The sequence below is a fragment of the Macaca nemestrina genome, chromosome 5 (assembly GCF_043159975.1).
Source record: "Macaca nemestrina isolate mMacNem1 chromosome 5, mMacNem.hap1, whole genome shotgun sequence".
NCBI classification, from domain to species: Eukaryota; Metazoa; Chordata; class Mammalia; order Primates; family Cercopithecidae; genus Macaca; species Macaca nemestrina.
In genome coordinates, this window is record NC_092129.1 from 173,738,290 (window position 1) to 173,761,283 (window position 22,994).

The 22,994-nt window shown below is 49.6% G+C and overlaps 1 protein-coding gene and 1 long non-coding RNA gene across 4 annotated transcripts; one reads left to right on the forward strand and one right to left on the reverse strand.

The window, feature by feature from the left end:
• The first annotated feature begins 578 nt into the window (after window positions 1-578).
• On the forward strand, window positions 579-22,141 carry LOC105487412 (transcription factor AP-2 alpha). Of its 3 annotated transcripts, none has more exons than XM_011750866.3 (7): window positions 579-820; window positions 9,910-10,344; window positions 13,389-13,440; window positions 15,486-15,717; window positions 17,637-17,755; window positions 19,641-19,782; window positions 21,513-22,141. In XM_011750866.3, exons 1-7 carry the CDS (start codon window positions 788-790, stop codon window positions 21,799-21,801), a joined length of 1,302 nt encoding a protein of 433 aa, XP_011749168.1. In that variant the 5' UTR covers window positions 579-787; the 3' UTR covers window positions 21,802-22,141. The 3 variants fall into 3 exon arrangements, with proteins under 3 accessions (XP_011749168.1, XP_011749167.1, XP_011749169.1); XM_011750865.3 differs by lacking the exon at window positions 579-820 and adding an exon at window positions 5,036-5,289; XM_011750867.3 differs by lacking the exon at window positions 579-820 and adding an exon at window positions 8,283-8,681.
• On the reverse strand, window positions 3,844-6,972 carry LOC105487411 (uncharacterized). The gene is made up of 3 exons (XR_011624039.1): window positions 5,179-6,972; window positions 4,841-4,934; window positions 3,844-4,204 (listed from the first exon to the last, which is right to left on the reverse strand). It is a non-coding gene; the product is annotated as an uncharacterized lncRNA (long non-coding RNA).
• Window positions 22,142-22,994: the final 853 nt, after the last annotated feature.

Below are 22,994 nucleotides of genomic sequence, written 5' to 3' on the forward strand. Positions count from 1 at the left end.
GTGAGTGTGTAAGAGAGTGTGTGAGTGTGTGTATGTGTAGTTTCTCTCTCTCTCTACGATGGGAGGAGACTAAACCTAGAAGCCAGAAGTGACACAGAATCATGAACGTCTTCACCTATTGAGCAACAGTTTCATGTGGAATCTAACGCTGAAGTGGCCCCGGGGGTGGCAGAGTAGGATCCGCTAAGGCCAGTCGTGCCCTGCACCTCGTGGGCGGGTGGGGAGGCGGGGACAGCGACCCATCCCCACTGTGTCCAGGTCCGCGGGGATCATCGGGTCTGGACGCTTCCACCGGTGTAGCCCTTCCCCAACCCCCGACCCCCACCCGGGAGTGGAGACTCCCCCAACTCGAAAGTTCCGAGGGGAGGGGAGCCAGGGGTCGAGCTTGTCGATGCCCCCACCACTGGAGTGCGAAAACACACTCACACTCGCATCGCACCCAGCACATCCAGCAGTCAGTCCGCTTCGGTTCCCGGGCCAGGGACTGACCGGGAAAGCGGGTTGGGGCTGTTGGGAAAAGCTGGAGCTGATGGCAAGATTGCCGCGGCTATAAATCCATCACTTCCCAGGTCAGCTCCGTGAGGCGCTGGGACTGCAGCTGGCGGAGTGAATTCCTGGGCCAGCGCGCATGCGTCGGCAGGTAGCAACCCAGCTCTTTATGACCAGGTGAGATGTTGGTGAGCAGGTAAAAAAGGAGGATTTGCCTAAGCGATTCCAGGGAGCGGGCCCGGCCGAGCCCTCCAGCCCATGCCCGGCGGGGACCAGTCGCCAGGAGCGCCGAGCCGCGATGTCCATACTTGCCAAAATGGGGGACTGGCAGGTACGGGGGGTTTGCCTTGGCTGGGGCTGAGGTGGGCGGAGGTGGAGTAGGGGAGGGGGCCGGAGTGGGGAGGAGGAAAGGAAGCGCCGTGGCCCAGGGCACGGGAGTCGTAGGTGAGGCGCGCGTGGCAGCGCCCAGGAGAGCTCCCAGGAGACAGCGAAGACAGGAAAAACGAGCGCAGGCAGCGGCTGCGGTGCTGGGGGCAAAGCGCGCCGCCCGCGGGGCCCGGCGCCGGGGAAGGTCCGGCGCACGCTCCACAGGTGGCCTGGTGGGTCACTTGTGGTTTGTGCTGTGGCCGTTTCCCCCACCCCCTCCCACCTCGAGCAGGAACTTGGGAGGATGACTATTTCGGAAGCGGGGAGGACGCAGGCCTGGGGTTGCGGTGCACGGCGGTGAAGGTTTCCAGCCCCCTGCGCCTGCGGCCTCACCCTAGACCCCAGCGTGGACTGTTGGACAGGTTCTGGTGCACCTGCCTCTCTTGGTGCCCCCAGGTGTCGGGAGATGTAGAATGTATGAAGAATGGAAAGGGGGCCGGATGACTGGGTCACGGAGGCAACATGTTTCTTTGGGAGATAAAAAGTTTGCTCGAAGTTTAGCTACCAACTCTCTCCACTTCCTGAAATGGGTTTTTGCCGCCTCGGCTACAGATGACGGAGTGTGTGAATGGTGGGTGAGGAGGCAGGGGGGTCGCGAATTTGCCAAAACCAATGCCTGCGGAACTTGGCCCTGCTAGGCCGCGAGCACCCCAAGGGGTCCAAGGTTTGGCTCCTGTCCTTCCTGGGCCCGGGATTCCGATCCCGGCCAAGGAAGCATTTGTCCCGCGCTCTTCTTCCAACTTCCAGACATTTTCCCTTCGGGAAACAGCTCGGCTCTGGCCAGGTTGGTGGCGGTAAAAGGCTCTGCCTGTCACCGATTTCATCATCAGAGCAGCGAGGCCCTGTTTTCGCCCCAACCAAGAGGCCTGGTTAGGGTGAGATTCTGTGTGCCCAAAAGCCTGGGGGGGACAATTCGAATCTAATGCCCTGAACTTCCCCCCCTCCTAAAAAAAAATCTGAGGCCTTGCTACTCCTGGTCGAGTTCCTTCTCTTGTTTCAGATTTAGGCCATTAAAAGTAAAGTTCTGAGAAGTGCAGTCTTCACTAAGCTACCTGGAGTTGGAGAAAGAAAGGCCTTTTGCGTTCTGTACTTTTTTCCCTTGTATTTATTACTTTTATCAAGAGTGAACTCTTTTATATTCTTCCCCCTAGTTAATCCTCACTAAATGGTATTTCATCCGCGAGGTTAGACGAACCTGTGGTTTAAGGACGCAAATCCGGGAATCCACACCTCTCCCTCCCTGCCCCTGTGGGCTGAAGGCCCTAACTCTCTTATTTGGAGGCTGAAGACTGGGGGAGTCCTTTCGTAGCAGTCTTAGGGTTTTCTCCTCAAATTCCACTGAATTTCGCTGGAGAACTCCTAGGCAGTGAGAAGGTGCCTGTTGAGTAGCTTTGACCTGGGACTGGGCCTTCTGTGGGTTCCACTAAGGTTTGAAAGCCGCGAGACTGCCGCAGGAGGAGGAAGGAGGGAGCCGCGGGCCTGGCTCCTGCGGGCTCAGTTAGGCAAGTGGCTGGAGGCCTGGATCTCGGGTGGGGCGAGCGAATTTGGGGCCCGGAGGGGCCGAATCTGCTGGGCTGGGCCTGTTGGGCTCCCGGCTCCCACTGGGCATTGGCAATCGGAGAAAATAGAGTCATTCTGGCCTCTCACTGTCTCTTTCTCTTTGTGACTCTGTCTCTCACACAAATACTCCCTGTTCCCCCCCGACGCCCTTTTTATGGCCCTCACATCAGGCCTGGATCTCCGACGCCCAACCCCAGGCCTGGCGCTGCTGTCCCGGGGTTCTGGCCCTGCCGGAGCATTGACATGCAATGAAGCGACTTAGCGTGGTAATGACGCTGGCACAAATGCAGCTCGGCTGGCTCCAGAGGCGACCCTGGCGCTCGCCCCGGCCTTTCATCAGCGTCTACACCGGGGGCGGCAGTCCAGAGTCGGCAGGTCCCAATCTGCACCTCAATGGCGTCCTCAGCGGGAATACAACAACAGTTTAGCAGCCCGGGAGGGTGCGGAGCCGGAGATCTGTCCTGCGCAGGGCAGCGGGGACGTGGGAAGGGGGTTGAAATGGGGTTGCAGAGGATGGAGTGCGGCCTTCCCAAGCCCGCAGAGGGCAAGAAAGCGAAACTTGGAGTTCCCTTACGAACATCGCGGCGACGTCAACGGAGTGTAAAAACCCATGCTCTCAGGCCTAGGATTTGGCCTGCTCAGGCTGTGGCTGCTGCTGGGAGGGTGTCGGTGCCCCTGGCAGCCCAGATCCTGACTTCAAACCACTGCACTGGCGACAGGCTGGGACCGCCCTGTAGGGTCTAGCCCTTGAAAGTCGACCATTTTCTGGACGGAGGGCGGCGCCAGGCCTCCAGTCCGGTTCAGCCGAGGGATTGTGCTCAGTTCAGGTGGGGCTAGGGAGCGCCCAGAGCATGGGGAGGGCTCCCTGGGGGCTCTGAGGCCCCTTGCCAGCTCTGGCTTCTCCTTAGCTTTTTGGAGCCTTCTGCCTACTCTGCTAGGTTTGGGGAGTTCGCTGGGGTGTTTGGAGGGAGAATTCCCCTTCTGCAGCTTTGGGTGGAATGGGGAGTTCTCCCAGCTCCTGCCTGCCTTCCACCTGTGTGGAAATGCTCTCATCTGCCACAGTTCCCATCCCCTTTTAGGGACGCCCGGTGGAAACCTGGGAGGCCTGGAGGTTTTCGAGAAACAAGCCCAGATGAATCAAAGGTCCTTACTGGAGCAACTCTGAGTTGGGACCTAGTGTAGTTAAGGAGTTTGCACATACAGCAGAGAGAAAAGACAGAGGTAACTTTCTTTTGGAGGACAAACGAGGAAGCTCAGCCAGGAAAATTAATTACTCTGTATTTCATAGTGTCACATTAGGTCCTTTTCTTTTCTTTTTTCTTACTTAAAAAAAATCCCAAAAACGAAAGGGATAAAAGCCCCGGAGGAGCCAGCAGGCTCCTGTGAGGAGTCCAAAAGCCCGGACTGACCAATCTGGACGAGGAGGTGGCTCCCAGGCCTCCAGGTTGCGCGGCAGCCGGGCTCTGCCTCGCGAGCACGCCTGCGTTAGTAGCATCACCAAATCATGAAGGAACTCTCCCTGCTTTAATTAAAAAGGGGAATCTTGGGAAAACTAGAGCAGATTAACACAGCTAAGAGTCGGTTCCCGGTGATTTATTTTGATGCATGCATGAGACGGTATCTAGACTTGCAGGCACACACATGTCTGTATTTCGGCTCAACTTCAGAAGCGGGTGTGCAGTTCCATAGTTCTGTATTCGTGTCCAAGTCGCACCTAGGAAACCTTAGCCTGAACACCAAGTTGAACTGTCAGTTGGCCCTAGCTTCACACAAACGGAAGGAAAATTGTTTAACCCCCGAAGCTGTCAAGTAACCTCTTCAGGGTACAACTTTTATTTTACACGCCGCAATTAAGGGATTGCAAACCCCAGTAGAGCCACCGGAGTCGCTTGGCAGAATCTCCGACCTGGGGGAAAGCTCAAAGCCAATAAAACTCCCAAGGCGCTGCGGCCCGAGGGGGTGGCTGCCGCAAGCGGAGGCGATCCCTTGTTGGGCAAAAATTTTGGAGTGACTTCGCCGGTCTTGGTTTGGTGGTTATGTTTAATTGCGAAAGGGATAATGATTTCTAATAAAATTGCACGGGGCCAAAAGGGCAGCTCGGATCGTGGTAGTAGGGTTAAGGGAGAAGTGCTAGAAGCCGGGCCCCAGGCGTGGCGGCTTGGACTTTGAGCAGTGCCGGGCTTTGCAGAAGGCATCTCTGGAGAAAAGGAAGCGGAGAGAGAAAGGAAGGGGAATGTGGCGGAATTGGGGTAAGAGAGGTGGTGCTGGGACAGGGGCTCGCGGCGGAGCTCAAGGAAGGTTTTATCAGTTCGCAGGCTAGAGTGCGTTCTAGAAGCAAGTTCGCGGCGTAGAGAGGCCTTTATACCTTTGTCGGAGCGGCCGGCGGCAGATTGTGGTACTGGCGAGCAATTGGACTATTGTTGATATGCTAATGAGGCGATTAGGCTGTTGGTAAAGAGCTGGAAAAGGGAAAAGTTTCTACCATTAGAGGGAGATCTCCGAGCGCACACGGGAGCTCTTTCCCTTCTCTCCTCCTCCTCGCCCTTCTCCTCGCCCTCCTCCTCCTCGCCCTCCTCTTCCTCCTCGCCCTCCTCCTCCTCCTCCTTGCCCTCCTCCTCGCCCTCCTCCTTCTCCTCCTCCACCTCTTCTCCCTCCTCCTCCTCCTCCTGCGCTCACCGCCGGCAGCCAGCACTTTGCGCTTACCCAGAGAGTAGCTCCACTTGCGTGCGAGACGGAGAGGGGCATATCCGTTCACGCCGATCCATGAAAATGCTTTGGAAATTGACAGATAATATCAAGTACGAGGACTGCGAGGTAAGCGCGACGCCGGCTCGATCATCCCTGCGCCCACAGGCTCCGAGCTCGACCCTCCCTCTCCTCCTCCTCTCCTTGCAACCAGCTGCGAAACGCGGGTGGGACAAACTTTCCCCAGCGCAGCGCCCGCCCCTCGGATTCGCCCGAAGAACGCGGGGGAGAAGCTGGAGAGGGAGGACGTGGATGCTCCCTTCTTTGGTTTCCCTACTTTGAAGCCCGTGTCCCACTTTACTCCCCTTTCTGACCAATTTTGGCTGTGCCTAAGAGTGGGGCGAAGAGAAGAACATGGGCTTTTGAAGCAATTGCTGGCCACTGGGCACTTGCCTGTGCACTCCTCGTGTTATCCTCATCGAGATTCTGAGGGCCCAAGTCACCAGGAACAGAAAGGAAAGAGAAAACTCTTCTCTTCAACTTCCTCTCCGATCTTTAATATTCCTTCTTCTTTCTATTCATTCATTCATTCTTTCTTTCTTCCCCCCACGCCACTTTCTAAAGCGGTTCCCTTCTCGGCTTTAGAGACGGGCCCCCACACTTCGCTGTGATCTGGGCTGCATCCTACTGTAAGCGGGTTCAACTTAAGACCACTCTTTCCAGCTACGGGGCTCGCTCCAGATCCTCTGTGGTTCAAGAAGTTCTAAGTAGCTTCTCCCTCTAAGCTTCTCCCCGTGGATCGACGCACTCCACGGGGGTGTGTGGGGGTGGGGTGGGGAGATGTGCCTCGCCGAGCCTGCTGGCCGCTGGGTACTGGAGCACCAGCTTCTGCACCAGCCCAGAACGACCGTGGGAATCCTTGCGCGGCTGCGGACCACCTCTGGTGCCGCGAGCCCGCTGGGCCGACAGAGCGCGCCGCTTTGGAACCCATTTTAAAACCTAGAGTCCCCTGAGCTCGCCTTCTTGAGGCAGCAAGGGAGACCCTAGCGCTACCGGTCCACCCGCAGGAGGCGCTGGGAACGGTCACAACCATCACTGAAATGAGCAATGAGTCCGAGAGCGGGGTTGGGGTGTGTAGGACTGGAGATTCCCTAAATAAATAGGTGGCAGTCCCAACTTTTGCTGTTTTTTTTTCCCCCCTTAGTTTTTGGCATTTGGAGCTGAGAATGTTAGGCAGGAGGTGTGCAGGCGCAGGGGCGGAGATCCTGACTTCACTGGAAACCAGAAATTGGGTTTATGTGAACGATGTGTCACCCGCTCCCTCCTCCCTTTTCTTTCTGAAGACTATTTTAAATCTTTCTCCTTTCAGGCCCCCCATCCCGGTAGATGGGGACGGGGTGACATCCCACGGGTGCCGGTTCTTCTCTGGTGGGTCCTGTCGCGCTGGGGGAGGGGCGCAGGGACCCCGCGTCAGACCAGTAGCTTTGTTTTCGAGGCTGGGGGCGAGCTTTGCGGGCAGGGAGGAATGAAACTGAGCCCCTCAGTCTCATAGGACAGTTCATACTGTACTGGTCTGGGCTTTGGCTGGAGGCTCGGGCATTTCACTTTCGCAGAGGCCGAAACCCAGCTCCAGGTGTGGGCGCTCTCGGCGGGCGGGGTCCGAACCTCCGAGCGACTCTAGGCGCCGACTGGGTGGGGTGGGTGGCTAGGTGGGGGATGAACTTGCACCCATAGAGGGATCCTGTGGGGGCAAATGTGAATGCGTGTGTAAGCGAGGCAAAAAAGATAAGAAAGGAGAGAGAGAGGAGAATAAAGTCAAAGCTGTTTCCACAACTTTGGCGGCGGCGGACAAGCGCCGGAGCGGGGATTTCGGGTTTCGGAGTTGGCTTGGGGCAGTCTGATTGTGCCGGGGCTCTGCAGGGACACGCAGAAGACGAGGTGCCGCCTGTTCTAACAACCTGGCGGGTAGACTGGCAAAGGCAGCACGCCTGGAGAGCTAGTCGTGTCATCTGGGGGGGCGTCAGGCGGGAGTGGCCCAGCCAGTCGGACGGGTTTTTGCCGGGAGCCGCGAGCCCGTGCCAGCGGCACCCGGGCTGGGCCGCCTAGCGTCTGTGCGCGCCCCGGCCCGCATCCCGGCTTCCGATCCGGAATCCCCGGCCCCAGAGAGCCGAAGGCAGAGCGACGGTGGCCCGGGAGCGCACGGTGCCCCTGTCCGAGGAAAGCTCAAGAGGAAGCCGAGAAGAGGGCCAGTGCGCGAGAGGGCCGGTCCCGGGCGGGGCGCGGGGTCATGGAGGAGCCGCGCAGCAGCGGGCAGCTGAGTCCCGAGTCCCAGACTCGGCTGCGAAGCGGCGGAGCCCGAGGCCAGACAGGGCCGGGAAGCGCCTGCGGCGCCGAGAGCCCCACGAGCGCCCGGACGCGGTCCCCAGCAGCTCCTGCCCGCTACGCACGACCCCCGCTGCATCCCGAGGTCTGCCCCAGCCTTTTAGGTCTGATTGTCCTCGCTCGCTTCCTCTCCCCTTCCCCCTCCCCCGCGGCCTCCCCCTCCGTGCGCTCTGGCTGGGCCCCCTCCCCCTCCCTCCCTCCCCCTCTCCCTCCCCCTCTCCCTTCCTCCCTCCCTCCCTCTTTTCCTCCCTTCCTCCTCTCGGGCTCTCCCTCCTTCCCTCCCTCCCCTCTCCCCACCCCGGGCTCCTCTCCCTCGCCCACACTTTCTTTCTCACACACGCACGCAGACACATTCTCCCTCTCTGCGCTCTCTCCTTCGGTCTCCCTCTGCCTCTTTCTCTTTCACTTTTGCATGCCTTGCAACCTTTTAAAATGTTGCCCCTTCCCTGTGATTCGCCAGACGCCGCGCCGCGGCCCCCCGCGCGCTCGCCCGCTCCCTCTCTCGCCCGCTTTTTGTCTCTCGCGCTCCCTCTCCCCACTCCGATTTGCTACACTGAGACTCCCGTCAATGGACTGCATTGAGAGCCGGCTCCGGCGCGAGTTGCCTCTCCGCTTCACGCTCGATTTCCAGGCATTCTTCCCTTATTAAGTATTCGTGTAATATTAATAGTCATGAATATCTGCTATTAGGAGGCTCCAGGAACGCTGCCCAGCGCGGTTATTAGAAGCTCAAGCGAAGCCGCCGCTAAGAAAAGAGGGGGAGACACGGATTAAGGAACACGCACGCACCCACACACTTACACATACTTTTTCCTTTTTCCTTTTTTGGGGTTTTTCATTTTTAAAGAACTTTGAATCATAACCAGTCGCGGCAGGATAGAGACCGTGGGTTCGACCAGCTGAAGGCGCCGCGCGAATCGGTGGTTCAAGTTCGGATGGATCCGAGCCGGGCTCCCGCGCTCCGGGGAGCGTCGGCGCCGTGACTGGAGTCCTGGGTCGCGCGGGGCTCTCGGCGCCTTTTGTGTGGGGCGCGCTCGGGCGGCGGGGCAGCCGGGCGCTCCAGGCTTGCTTGTTTTTTTCCACCCTGACTCGTTACCCCAGACTCTTCGCAGATGTTAGTTCACAGTTTTTCAGCTATGGTGAGTCCCACCCCCACCCCGTTCCTGTTTCTTTAGGAATTCGATTCTGGAAACCTGGTGCCGTGGAGCTGCCCGAAACCTCGGGTTTCACGCCCAGCTTTCCTTCAGGACACCCCCTCCATTTGCATCCCCCACCCCACCTTCCGCCTTTCTCTCGTTCTTTTTCATCCCTAAATCGAATGCATTACCTCCTACCCCAGTCCCCGCTCGACCTCTCCGAGCACGCAGACCTACCTCGCCGCTGCTTCCCAAGGCGTGTTTTTCCCCACGTTCATCTTGATTTCCTTGCGTCTTCACTTGTTCCCGAGATGTTCTCAACATTTGATGCTTAATCTGTCTGCAGGAAAAGTGCAGCCCGGTGTGCCCCTTACCCTCGGGGCCTGCGGCTGAACCGCCGAGGGTTCGCCGTCCCTGGAATCAACTCTGTTCGCTTGTTTTGCAAGCGAATTGCAATAGAGAAACCTACAGTCAGGCGTTTCTTCTGCCCTTTGGGGCTGAGGTGGAAGGGGCGGGGGGCCTCCGCCCCGGGGTGCACCTCTCTCTTTTAAACCCAATAAGGCTGAATCTTTCTATTTTAAACCTTGACTTGACCTCCCCCTTTCCCTATCCAAACCATAAATCGACTCTGTCGAGAGAAAGGCTCCTAACTGAGGAAGCGGAAAAGACAGACCCCGATCCTGCAGTTAAAACCTTCTTTAAGCTGGTAATTTAAACGTGTGTTTTCGTTACAGCCCCTCTGCGAAATATGTTTCTATTTAAATAGTTATGAAACGGTAATAGTCTTTGAACGTTTATGATTTTTTCTCTCCAAATAAATACAAGATAATAAACAATAACGCAGTGGCAGACAGGTTCAAATAGGGGGAAAAGAAAAGGCCGCTTCTGCTGTTTAGTATTTAGGAGGAATTTTAATTTTGCTTAAGAGAGGTTTCACGCTGCAGTGTAATGGGCTGTGTTCCAGGAGACCCTTTTCTATCTCTTCCCCTCTTTGAAAGAAACGCCTGAATAGTCTCTTGTGCCTCTACATATACAGTTCCTCTGCGTTGTTGGAGGGTCTGTTTCACTTGAGGGTATTTCCTGAAAAGAACTTAGAGCTGATTTTTTCCCGGCGGCCAGCCAACGGGAACGGGGGATTTCCCACGCAGGCTTGTCAAGTGGATTTTGTGTGGATAATTGTAGCTCGACGCCTGATTCCTTGTTCTTTACCTTTCCTCTCGCTCTCTTCTAGGACCGTCACGACGGCACCAGCAACGGGACGGCACGGTTGCCCCAGCTGGGCACTGTAGGTCAATCTCCCTACACAAGCGCCCCGCCGCTGTCCCACACCCCCAATGCCGACTTCCAGCCCCCCTACTTTCCCCCACCCTACCAGCCTATCTACCCCCAGTCGCAAGATCCTTACTCCCACGTCAACGACCCCTACAGCCTGAACCCCCTGCACGCCCAGCCGCAGCCGCAGCACCCAGGCTGGCCCGGTCAGAGGCAGAGCCAGGAGTCAGGGCTCCTGCACACCCACCGGGGGCTGCCTCACCAGCTGTCGGGCCTGGATCCTCGCAGGGACTACAGGCGGCACGAGGACCTCCTGCACGGCCCACACGCGCTCAGCTCAGGACTCGGAGACCTCTCGATCCACTCCTTACCTCATGCCATCGAGGAGGTCCCGGTAAGAGGCCGCGCGACCCGCGCGGGAGAGAACACAGCCCCCTTCTCGCCTACCCCCAAAAAGGATACCTGGAACATAGAGTCGGTGGGCCCGGGTACTCCCCAATATTTCCTTTTAAAAACATTTTATTCGGGGGCGGGGGGGGGTACGTTTTGAGGAACCACACAAAGTAGTTGCGAGTTCTGCCCCAGAACAATGGTTCCTGGAGCTCCCTCAAACAATGCCTGCATTACCATTTCCACCAACACAGATAAATCAGACCAATGTCACCATTAACAATATCTTCCTCTCGACGACAGTAAACTGTCTCAATTGCTAAAAGATCTACTTCCACCGCTGAGTCTGGCGTGGAGATCTCTCCCTGTCCTGGGAATGATGTTAAATGCAACCAAAAGAGCTCATTAAATGTCCTCAAAATGTAAAAGAAGTGTAAAAGACATACTAAGATCATTTTAACCGGATTTTATAAGCACAAGTGAAACCTGAAAGTTATGTGTACACCCTATCCTGATTAAAGAAAAACTAAGTAGCAAATCCAAGCAGAGGGACATTAAAATGCAGCCTTCTTCTCTTCCTAGGGGTGCTAAGTGGTGACCTCATAAATCATTAGCTGGGTTCCCAACGCCTATCAGAGCCTGCTACACCCCATATTAAATTAAATGTTTTGAGACTATTGGGTAATACATTGAGTTCTAATTTAGTTATCAATAAATGCAGTTTAAAATAATTTCTAAAGAAGCATGGCATTAGCACATTTACTATTTACAATGCAAACCAGGCTATTGATAATTTGAAAATACTTTATGGAATTAAACTTAAACCAGTACCTCTGCTTCAATTCTATATATTTATGGTTTCCTCACAACCTTCCTGAAATGGAATTAGAGCAAGCCAATAATTTTATTAAAGCTGTAAAGGCTTCTGTTAAAGCTGCTTTTCTTTGGAGAGGAAATGTATCTGGATGTGATTTTTGCTAAAATGCTATTTCAAATTACTGCATCAAATATTGCAGCAGTATGTCCGTTGACAGTTTAATGATTACTACATTAGATTGTAAGGAAAATGGTCAGATGAACTTACCTGCTTGCTTGGTGAATTTAAAACATTATTTAAGTTCCATAGGAAAATAGAAAATTTATTACATCTCTCATTTGGCCCAGTTAGTCACTGAAATTTGTTGGTTATGTTTAGCAGCCCTTGCATGGAAGGCAGGAAAGTAGGCACTTGATCTAGTATAAGGTTTAGTGAGCACTGTATGTCTGTATGTGTGTGTTCATACTTACATGTTTTTAGGAACTGATACTTAACAGTGCATTGTTTTGGAAGTGAGAGGAGCACTAATTTATATAAGAGCAATTTAAACATGAAATGGGAGTTATGATCGTTTTAGTTCCCTTTCCCAAAGCACTCTGAATCTTTTCCTTGCTTCTTTGAAAAGATTTGAATTGCAAAATAATGTTGCAAGCTTTTGGAACTACTGTGAATTAGAATTGCTCTACTTTGCAAAAATTTCAAGGTGAATTCTTAACACCTGTATACTCACTCACTGTGGCAAAATTGGTCAGTACCAGAAATTAACCAAAAGACGAAATAAAAACAAGGAAACCCAGTTGGTGTTCTTCCCTCTTCCTCCCCCATCTTTTAAGAAAAAAATTCTTTCAAAGGAATTTGGGTCAAGAAAAAGGTTGTTTTCAATTTTTTCCCATTGCTGCAACAGTTAACCTTTAGTAAGTATAACTGCTAAATATTTAAGAAAATCAAATCGATGGTGAAAATTATTTAATCATTAATATCTCAGTGGGGTTTTAAACTTAACAGTCTTCCCTGTATGGACAAGGTCTAGAAATAACACAAATAAAAGTATTATGCCACACTACATTTACTTTATGGGTTTAGGGTGCATGCATAAAGGGATCATATTTCCCCATATAGTTAAAAACACAAGAACTGCAGCAGTAGTCATTTCTGAACATTTCTCAATTTAATTATACTTAAATCCAGAAGCACTTTAGGCAAGTTACAAATGAGAGCATTGAGTATAATAAAACCTGTAATAAAGCAACTTAGTACCATCCACCCGGAATCATTGCGATCAGGCACAATTAACAGGAGCATAAATCCAAGACAGAATGGAAAATGTTCGAATCAGTATTATTGTTGGACAAAGACTAGAGAAGGAAGTAATAGTTTTTTAAATGGTAATGCCTGTGTTTGGTAATGATTGCAAAATCTTCTATCTCAGCAGCCCTGGTGCTAATTTGTAAACACAGCCAGACATTATATTGCCTGTCAGTTTCTGCATTAGAAAACATGATTTCATTTTACTTTCTAATCACGTTTTGACTCCAGCACACACACGTATACCCATCCATCTGTAAAAAAAAAAAAAAAAAGAAAAAGAAAAACACCCCACACCACCAACAAACCTGCTGCTAGACAACAGGAAAGCAAGCTCAAAGGTTTTTTGTTTTTAATCATTTTCATATTCCTGTCACATCCAGGCTCAGGCAGTAGTCTTTCTAAAAATTTATTTGGAGTTTTCCATAAAGGTGTGTATGTGTGTTTGCTCTTTATTATACTACCTAAACCTTTTCCAACACTCTCCTGTTACTTCCGCCCCTGTCATTTCTATTGTGTTTCCCTGGCTTTCGCTGCCTGAACACTGGAATTGCTCAATTCAGAAGCCGCTGAGGCGCCAATCTAAAGCTAGGTACATTTCTAAATGTTGAACTGACTTGAGAATGATTAGGTGCTCCAACACTTGATTTAATTTCCAAAGAAAGTTTTATTCCTCATCTCCACGCCTTTTAAACATGGATCATTTGCTGGAGGAGGAGAAATTGGCCATGGGCGTGCAGTGAAACCTCTTGAGTTGCAAAGCCCCAAATTCCAATAAGCCAAGATGAGATGTTTACATATAAATGTCATTATACGGGAGGGGGAATTTTGATTCTGCACCTTCCCCTCCTCCCATCTTGGAGGGAATATTCATTTCCTTTTGTTTTGATTATACACTTACATCCATGTGTATCCTTTTGTTGCAGCACGTAGAAGACCCGGGTATTAACATCCCAGATCAAACTGTAATTAAGAAAGGTAAGCCATTTCCTTCTGCATTCCAAGCATGTCCTTACAGGCAGAGTGCTATTTAAAAGAACTTGCAGAGCTGTGTTTATTTTTTCCAAATAGGATTTCCTAAAGGCTCAGAATTAGCAAATAGATAGGCACAGAACAGCAATGCTTAAATAATCAGCTTTCAGTATGTTGGTAATGCCAACAGGCTAGCTTTGTTCTGACTCATGATTTAACCATTTAATTTAGTTTAATGATATTTGGACAAACACACAAAATGTACAGTAGTGGAACTGATTTGGAAGTGGCATTTCAATTTTGAAACAGTTTAATAGTTTAATCCATTGCGTGGATGAGGGTTAAGAAGTGTAAAATGCTAAAATAGTACAAATAATTTAACATTAATGTAAGGACAGATGATAAAAAGCACTCTTTAGCAGAGGGGAAAAAAAATTCATGTTCTTCAATTTAGTTTCTTGTTAGATGTTTAAGGGTCTTGGAACTTTGTGAATTAGGTTAACAAAATTTTAGCTTTTGGTTAAAATTAGTATCTTGAAGATGTGAGGATTATTACCATACTTGTTCAGAGCAGAAATTGTTAGAAAAGTGTCAAGTGATTTGAATGGATTTGTAATTTGTACTGTGTTTAGTGAGTAGAAATAAAGTTTACTGAATTAAATGCTATTCACTCTTGGTAGCAGCTTTTTTTTGGTTATGGTGGCAATGTTACATTTCAGGATTCTAGGCACCACCAGAGGACGATGCTATATAAAACTGTTCTCATTTCTAACCCCAATCAGTATATTGTTAGCTAGTTTAAAGTTTCATTTTTGCATCTGTGAAGTCTTTGTCACGTCAAATTAGATGTGCAAGGGATAAATCTTAAGAGATGCTCTTTCCAAGTCGACATGATAATTGGCTCTTTTATTAGTAATCTCTCAAGAGTTCGTTTAACTCCTATTGTCTCTATTAGCCTCCCCAGAGCTATTAATGTCACAAGTGATCTATCCAAAACCTAGAGCCCCCCACCTCCCTATACGTCTAGCATATCCCCATTAAAGAACGCATACGGAACACTGATGAGACTGTGTGCACATTATGTCTCCAAATGGAATTTTGAAATACAATGCATACTGTACTTAAATGACTGTGGATGCATCTGAATTACACTGATGCTGAGAAACGTAATGCATTAGTATACTTTCTGCAGGTCTTCTATTTTTTTCCTAACAATGGTAGTCCAACAATAAAGAGCTTATGGTTTTAACTAGGAAGTATCCTATCCACTTTCCCCATAAAGGCGCTTTAGCAGAGAGGAGCTATTAATATTTACTTAACAAAAGGGCACATTGCTATTATTCCACTGTAGGCCTCTTCTTCCCTCCCCACTCCGCAGTTCAAAACGGGCCTTGGAATGGATCTCCAAAACTGAGACGTTTTCAAAATTGAACATAGGAAAGGGCCTATTTATCAAAAAGACTGGACGTGTGGTGTGGACAACAAAATCCACCACTTCCCAGCGTGATGCCTCAATTAAAACGCTCGTTTACAGCGTTTAGCCATCTAAATTCTCGGCTGATTTTAATAATAGGTCTTTGAAGCAGTTTTTCCCCGACACTAAACCCCTCACCCAGCAAAACCCCTGAAGTACAAGTAACTTGCTCTCGGTTTGCAAATGTAACTCCCTCTCTGAACCCTGAACCCGTGCTCCTGGACCTCATCTGGGGCCCACTCCGCTAGGATGCTCAGAGCCTCAGGGCTCACCAATTTCACCACCCATCTCTAGAGAGCACCTTTGACGGCGAAGGGGAAAGGGGTCAAGGCAGAAACGCTGGCCAGGCTGGCTGGGGGAGGGCAGGGCCGCCTCCAGGCCGCCGCGTGAGGCAGGGAGGGGCTCGAGGCCGAGGAAGGGAAGTAGCAGAGCCACAGAATTTCAGAGGCGGACGGAAAAGCGGGGACTGTGGCCCAAAGCCTGGGAGCCGACCTTGGCCGGGATGAAGGCCGGGGTCGGGCAGGATTTGGGGGTGATCCATGACGCCCAACACGCGGCCTCCCCTCTGTCTCCGCAGGCCCCGTGTCCCTGTCCAAGTCCAACAGCAATGCAGTCTCCGCCATCCCTATTAACAAGGACAACCTCTTCGGCGGCGTGGTGAACCCCAACGAAGTCTTCTGTTCAGTTCCGGGTCGCCTCTCGCTCCTCAGCTCCACCTCGAAGTACAAGGTCACGGTGGCGGAAGTACAGCGGCGGCTCTCACCACCCGAGTGTCTCAATGCGTCGCTGCTGGGCGGAGTGCTCCGGAGGTGAGGCCCGGCACGGCCCCGCCCGCCCCGCCCTGCGGCCGGGGGAACCACTGCGCTTGCGCCGCCGGCGGCGGCGGCGGCGACGCAAACCGGCCTCGCGCCGCGGCCCTCCCTACGCGGGAAAGGGAAAGGGGCGGAGAAAAGAGCGTAGAGCCAAGTGGGCGGGATCGGGGGTGGGGGCGGTGGGCGTTCGGCGCGCGCCTGCGCTCTCCGCTGCCTTCTCGCGAGCGTGTTTTGGTGCGCGCCTCGTTCGCTGCCGCGCGCTCGCGGGGTCCTCCGCCCCGCCCTCCTCCTTGCGCAAGCGCAGCTCGCTCCTCCGCGGGCTCAGTCCCGGCCGCTGCAGCCGCGGGGCGCCGTGCAGCCACCTTTTTTCCTCTTCGCGCACACCTTGCAAGCCCAGGAAAAGTTCCTCTCAGGCTCCTCGCTTTGCCTTACCCCTCTGAGTGGGGTCTCCGAGGATAACCGGTCGTGCCTTGGATAGGGTTTTAATAGAATGGTTTTTAACTAAAGGAAGAGAATGGTGTCCTCTTGAGTCCACACGCCATGCCCCCCTTTCGCTCTCACCTCCCGACCCCCCGTACTATAGGCGTTTACATATGATGATGATTCCATCTTACTGGGGCCCTGATGTGTGCCAGGCTGCGTGCGAGCATGTTTACGTGCATTGTGTGTAGTCACTACCAAGGAATGCATCTGTTACATACATGGCCAGGGATTCTTACCTCACCCCTGCGAGGTCTGAGGGATCCATTTAGTAGATAAGATTCTATAAGGGTCAGCAAGGTAAAGCACCTTCCCTCAGGGCAGGTTTCTCCCTGCTGTGGGCTTCCTACCCCTAGGATTCCACAGCACGTTGTGAATTGTGGGGCTTGTGTTGAACTTACCCGGATAATAGGTTTCTTTTCTTTCTCTTTCTTTAATAATACTGAGAACTTCATTGTTTTGACGGTTATTCATTTACCTATCTGTTTATGGACCCGCAGTTCCGTTCTAGTGGCTATATTCCACACAAAGCCTATAAAGATCATTTTTTGGGAGGTTTTAACATCAGCCATTCTAGTATTTTCTTCCTCCTGCACAGTCATTTTGCTTTCCCTTTGTAATCTTTCACTCACACAGATCTTTTCCTTGCCCTCTGCTTTTTCCTTCCCTTCCCCCATCCCCAATATTGGAGACTGTTTACCTAGGGGAGTATAATCTAATCCACACAATTAAAGAGCACTTGAGTAGGGAATAAAATCTGAAATTAATTAATTTGCTGTTTTATTTAAACAATTTATCTTAACCACTTTCTGATTATGGGATTCTATTTAGACATCTGTTTAGAACTGCCTCCATTGTCTCTGAAATCAGTGAAACTTTTAAGGGCTGATATCAGCCTTTGACATTTCCAGTTAGGCTGGTGACATGGCACGTAAACAGTTGGCAAAATGAATTTCCCTTTGGGGCTAGAGCCAGAGCAAGAAACGTGAGTGATGATAACTTTGGTTACTCGGAACAACCTAACAGCGTATCTTGCAAAGACAGTTTTAAAGACCCCATTGGGATTTGTGTGATTGTAACAGCAGGGAAAATATACAGTAATCAGTTGAACTCAAGAATACCTCAAACCCTAGAGATGGGGCTGTGTTTGTTTGTTTGTGGTTCTTCTTTAGAGAGTTGGGAAATCAGACCTTCCAACCTGCCACAAGAGTTGCAATAATAACTGAACTGAACATAGGGGGTGCTTTACAGTTTAACAGGCGTTGATCTCCTGTGAACTTTCTGTACTATTTCTAGGTTTCCCCCTTTAAATGTCTTGGGGCCAAGCTTCTCAGTTTTTGAAAGCACATTTTAGGAAGCTTTCACAATGATTTTAATGTGGTGCACAGCAACCCAATGTTTTCTAAATCCCTTTCTCGCATATATTTGTGAAACAGGGCGAAGTCTAAAAATGGAGGAAGATCTTTAAGAGAAAAACTGGACAAAATAGGATTAAATCTGCCTGCAGGGAGACGTAAAGCTGCCAACGTTACCCTGCTCACATCACTAGTAGAGGGTAAGCGAATCCACTTGCTAACTAGAAGGAACTTCCTTGGAAAATGGATAATATTTAGTGGCCAGATGTTTGGTTGTATTTTGTGTCAGTTGGGCAGTTTCATCTTTGCAGAGAATATAGCCAGATGTGAATGGAATTCTTTCATGGCAAAAAGAAACATTTGCATATACTCCTATACCTTCATCCTTCTGCCTTCTTTTCCTCTACCATAAAGTTACACCTCCCCAGCCTAATTCCGAGCTAAACAATGCACAAGTTTAAGAACTGCATATTCTCCAAGTTTCTCTCTCTTTTAAAGGGCTCAGCAGTAAATCACTTAAGTTATTCTGACATCTGCGTTTGAGAAATGCGTGACCATTACTTCCTGAATTAATTTGGGAATCTTTGACCTGCGTCCTGATTTAAGCCCATCCTGAAAGCTCAGGGTTATGTGCCCTTTCAGGTTTTTGTTTTCCAAATATATGCTCCTTTATCTCTTTAATTGTGCTTTTCTCTTGGAGAAGAAGAAAAGTGAGCAATTTTTGATTCTGGATTGTGTGGATATGGAAAGATAAAAGAAATATAAGCATTGCAAAAAGTTTCTCCTGGCAGCCTTAAACACACACACACCCTTCCAAATGCCTCAAAACAAAAAGCCAACCCTTATCCTCACTCCCTGCTCTAGATAACTGTCACCAGAAGCCACTCACATTCCTGCTGCCTCTAGATTAAGTTTTTCTGATACAAGATTGGCCTAGGTTTTGGTGTACTGGAATGAATCTATAGCTCTCCTGTGTTTTTCTTTGTGTCCTATTGTAAATGTCTCATGGTAACAGGGGAAAAAAAAGTTACTTTAATCACCAGAAACTAGCATGTATATTTAAAGAAGTCATTTTATTTTATTCACATCTTGTATATGAGGAGATATATTATAATTCAATTTTTCTAGCTTTGTAAATTATGTTTTAAAATGTTTAAAACCGTATATTTGAGGAAGAATCCTATGAATTCCTTTTGTTGATGATGTCAGAGATTGGTAGTAATATAACTTTAGGAAATCAGCAATTGTTCAGTGCCAGAAACTCAACTACAGTAGCATTACATTAAAAATCCTAACAGTCCATAGAGAACCCACTATTCATACTCCAAAAGAATTATAAGCCAAGGAAATGGTAGTGGTGGCTTAGGGTGTAGCGTGGAGTTCCTCTGGGTTTGGGGGTTGAGTTCTGTAGCAGGGAGGCAGTTTCTGGAGAACTGTTATTGTTTGTGATCCGCTCCATTTTATGGAAACAAGCTCTGCGGAGAGGGCTTTGATGCTCTAATTGGCGCATGCGTTCTTCCGGAGCTGGAGCTAATGGCAGGAAGCCCTGCAGTAAAAACCAACTGGTTCAGGAAATTAAAACCAAAGATTCGAAAATCAACAACACAGACAGACTCAGTGGAGTGACCCTCAAATCCTCTTGGTTAATCGGTTTGGATGAACAGATAATTTATGTGATCAAGTTAAAATGTAACCCCTCAGCTGTTCCCTTGCAGAAAAGCTCAAGGAGTAATTATGAATATCATTTGTGAATGTATTGATAGGTGTGAAGTTGGAATACAATAAGCATTTTAAAAGAGAATTTGGAGACATGTCATTTAGGGTGGGGGATGGGACTGGAGGTTGGTGGATGGGATTTACATTTTCAAGTCTTCTTGGCCCTCTAGAAGTGGTCATTTTTCCTGATAAATGCATCCACCAGATCCTATAGAGAAGGAACTAAAATGCCTGAAATGAGAAAACAAGTAGTTTGTGTTTCCTGCAACATCTGGGGTGAAGGGAATTAGGGAGTTGGTAGTGGGGAGGAAGTTGGGATCCCCACTCTTCATTCTCTCACACTGGCTCCCTCCTCTCCCCTCTTGCCAGGAGAAGCTGTCCACCTAGCCAGGGACTTTGGGTATGTGTGTGAAACCGAATTTCCTGCCAAAGCAGTAGCTGAATTTCTCAACCGACAACATTCCGATCCCAATGAGCAAGTGACAAGAAAAAACATGCTGCTGGCTACAAAGTAAGGCATTTACCTCTGCAGGGTCCCTGCGTCTGGTTGTCAGGAGAAACAAAAATCGTTTTTGCTCTTCCTTCTCCCTTGTTTTCCTTTGGTGTTAATCAGCTTTGTTGCAGTTATAACACTGTCTTATAAACCGTGGTCTATGTTAAGGAAGAAATACAGGTGGAATTGTTAGGGTGCTCCCATCTTTTTCCTCTCATCTGTCCCATTTTCTCTTTTTTTTTTTTTTTTTTTTTTAAATGAACGTGTGTGGGAGTGGCTTGTAGGAGGGGTTTGATTGAAGTTGAGGGTGGATTTGTAACTATGTTGTTTCAGAAAGACCAGAATCAAATCCTCAAAGGTGTAACAGGCTTACCTATATCAGTTTTTGTCTCCTATCAATATGTTCTCCAAGGGCAAAGATTAAACAGTGGCCTGTAAAATGTGCAAGGCAGAAGCTGTCCTAGTTTCAACCTTAATCCGTTATTCCATTTCTTACCTTCCTTTCACAACCCCTTCTCGAAAGTGCCCCACACACACACACACAGACCCACACCCCACAGAAGTTTTAGCCCACAGGCGAGAAGTCAAATAGATTTCAAAATGGCCCAAGTTATATTCCCTTCGGTGCCTGGGCTGAATAGCCTTCTCCAGGTGGTGTGTGAAAAGAAAATGACTGTTTTGATATGTTTTCTGGAAATTAAAAGGCTTGTTTGGAAGCCCTTAATTATCAAAGTTGATGTCACAGGAGGGCATGGAAGCAGAGGGCAGAAGCTGAGGCCTTGGGTGGGACCCTGTTTCTGGCCTGGGGACATCAGCTGGCCTTGGAGAAGGGAGCCAGCCCTGGCTCCTCATTCATCCCCCTCCCCAGCCCCCCAGGCCAGGCTGCTGCTGCCCCTGGAAGGCCCCAGCTAGCCCTTGCTTCCCAGATTCAGGGGCAGAACTTCCTGAGTTCAGGCCTCATCTACCTCTGTGAAATTTCAACTTTTGTCCTCTTCCCCAGGCTTCCTAAGCACACCCATCTTCACAGTTTCCCTGCAGTATTTTTTTGAGCTATGTGGGGAAAGAGGAGGAATGGGAAATTGAAATGTGTTTCTTCTTCCCAAACACTACTTTGAATTATCTCCAAGTAACAGGGTTTTTTTGTGTTGGCCTGTTTTGTTTTTTTGTTATTGTTTTTTAAAGGCAAAGTAATCCCAAGTAAAGTTTTGTCTTTCTATCCAAATTCACCTGAATTTGATTTGAAGGTGAATGAGTGGGAACTTCATTCTACAAACTGCTGCTGAGGTCTCTAGAGGAGCAGGGAAGAGGGTCTTTATGACATTTTGAATAGGAAGGCCGATGGCTGCAGCATAATGTTGGCAAGATGCTCCCGTTTCTGACTTCCGGTCTGCCTGACTTCTTTCTTTCTCTTCCAATGTTTGCAGTGGTTTCCTATGTCTTGGATGTTTGGTGTGAGGGAGAAAGGTGAGACTAGAAGTTTAACATATCTGAGAGGAGAGAGAGAGAGAGAGTCATTTGTGAAGATAGGAAGGGCTTGCAGTCAAATAAAGAGAGATGGTTTCGTGGTCACTGAAAGGCGGCTGGGTCTCCCAACACGCGGCCACCCTGTCTGTCTCTGGGGCCTTGGGTCGTGTCAGGTGCTGCCTGGATCCCGGCAGAGGGGGCTGCCGGGAGAGGTTTTCTCTTGGCTGCTGGTGCTGCCCAAAGTGGAGCCTTATGTCTCTCTCTCTGCTCCGCTTGTGCCGCAGACAGATATGCAAAGAGTTCACCGACCTGCTGGCTCAGGACCGATCTCCCCTGGGGAACTCACGGCCCAACCCCATCCTGGAACCCGGCATCCAGAGCTGCTTGACCCACTTCAACCTCATCTCCCACGGCTTCGGCAGCCCCGCGGTGTGTGCCGCGGTCACGGCCCTGCAGAACTATCTCACCGAGGCCCTCAAGGCCATGGACAAAATGTACCTCAGCAACAACCCCAACAGCCACACGGACAACAACGCCAAAAGCAGTGACAAAGAGGAGAAGCACAGAAAGTGAGGCCCTCTCCCGACCTGTCCCTCCCACGCCTCACCAGTCCCCGCGCGCCCACCCACCGGCGGGTGACAGCTCCGGGATCAGCAACCCTTCCTGCTGCTGCTGCTACTGCTGCTGCTGCCGCCGCCGCCGCCGCCGCCGCTGCCCTTGGGTCCCCCTCCGAGTCTCCGGAACTGCTCTCTCGACTGTCAGTGGGGTAGCCGCTCCGACTCTGCGCCCGCCTCGACTTCCCCACCCGCTCCCACACCCCTGTGCCCTCATGTGGAGCCTAAGAGAACAGAACAGGCCGTGAAGCCAGCAGAGAAACGTTCTGCCGAGTTTGTGAACCCCCCCTTTTTTTTTTTTAAACAAAACAACAAATCAACAACAGCAACAACAAAAATTTAAAACTTTTTTCTAAAAAAAAAGTAAAAATAAAAAAAATTATATGCGCTTCATGGGACTGAGTCACCACCTTCCCTTACATCAGTTCAGATTGTAGCCATACTTTAAAAAAAAAAAAAAAAAAGCCAAAAGGATGATGACAACATTTTTATCAGTATTGTGAATAAACTTGAACACAAATACACGAAGTTCCATGTCATGTCTTCAGTTGTAGAAGTTTTTCCTCTTTAAGGTAAAGCGACCAACTTGAAGTTTCTCTGGCAACACGATTCGCAGTTATATAAGGGAATCAGTGTTCACGTCTCTGTATATATTTATTTATGTGTAATTTAATGGGAATTGTAAATATGGTGAGTCTGTTTTAAGCCTTTTTTTTTTTTTTTATTTATCTGATCTTGTTTACCTCTTGTTTAGTGGGTTTTGAATCTTCCCTATTAGTTCTTCATGTGGTTCATGGTACTGATTTAGAAATCCAATGTTTGGGGGATTTTGCTCTCTGGGATTCATGAATTTAGCCCTGTTGTAGCATGTTAAAGATGACAAACAGCTGGACAAATTTTTAAAAGGTAAAATAAAATTTTATCTGTAATTAGTATTATTACATTTAGCTTTTCATTGAATTGAAAGAAAAAAAGTGATATTGGACCCTGGAAAGATTTTTAAACTTGAGTGGTTTGATAACCCTTCTATGTATTGTAGGGAGAAAAAAAAAAGTTTATTTTATTCCACTGTCCTCACTTAAAGGCATCATTTGAGCAATAAATGAATATTGTCTTTAAACCAAGGGTTAGGGAATTTTCCTCTCTCTCTCT

Excerpts from the sequence above, each read along its gene's own strand:
- LOC105487412 (XM_011750865.3), top strand. The coding sequence starts at position 5,239 with ATGAAAATGCTTTGGAAATTGACAGATAATATCAAGTACGAGGACTGC. Across the intron at positions 10,345-13,388 it reads ATGCCATCGAGGAGGTCCCG|CACGTAGAAGACCCGGGTAT; the intron begins GTAAGAGGCCGC and ends CTTTTGTTGCAG. Across the intron at positions 13,441-15,485 it reads TCAAACTGTAATTAAGAAAG|GCCCCGTGTCCCTGTCCAAG; the intron begins GTAAGCCATTTC and ends CTGTCTCCGCAG.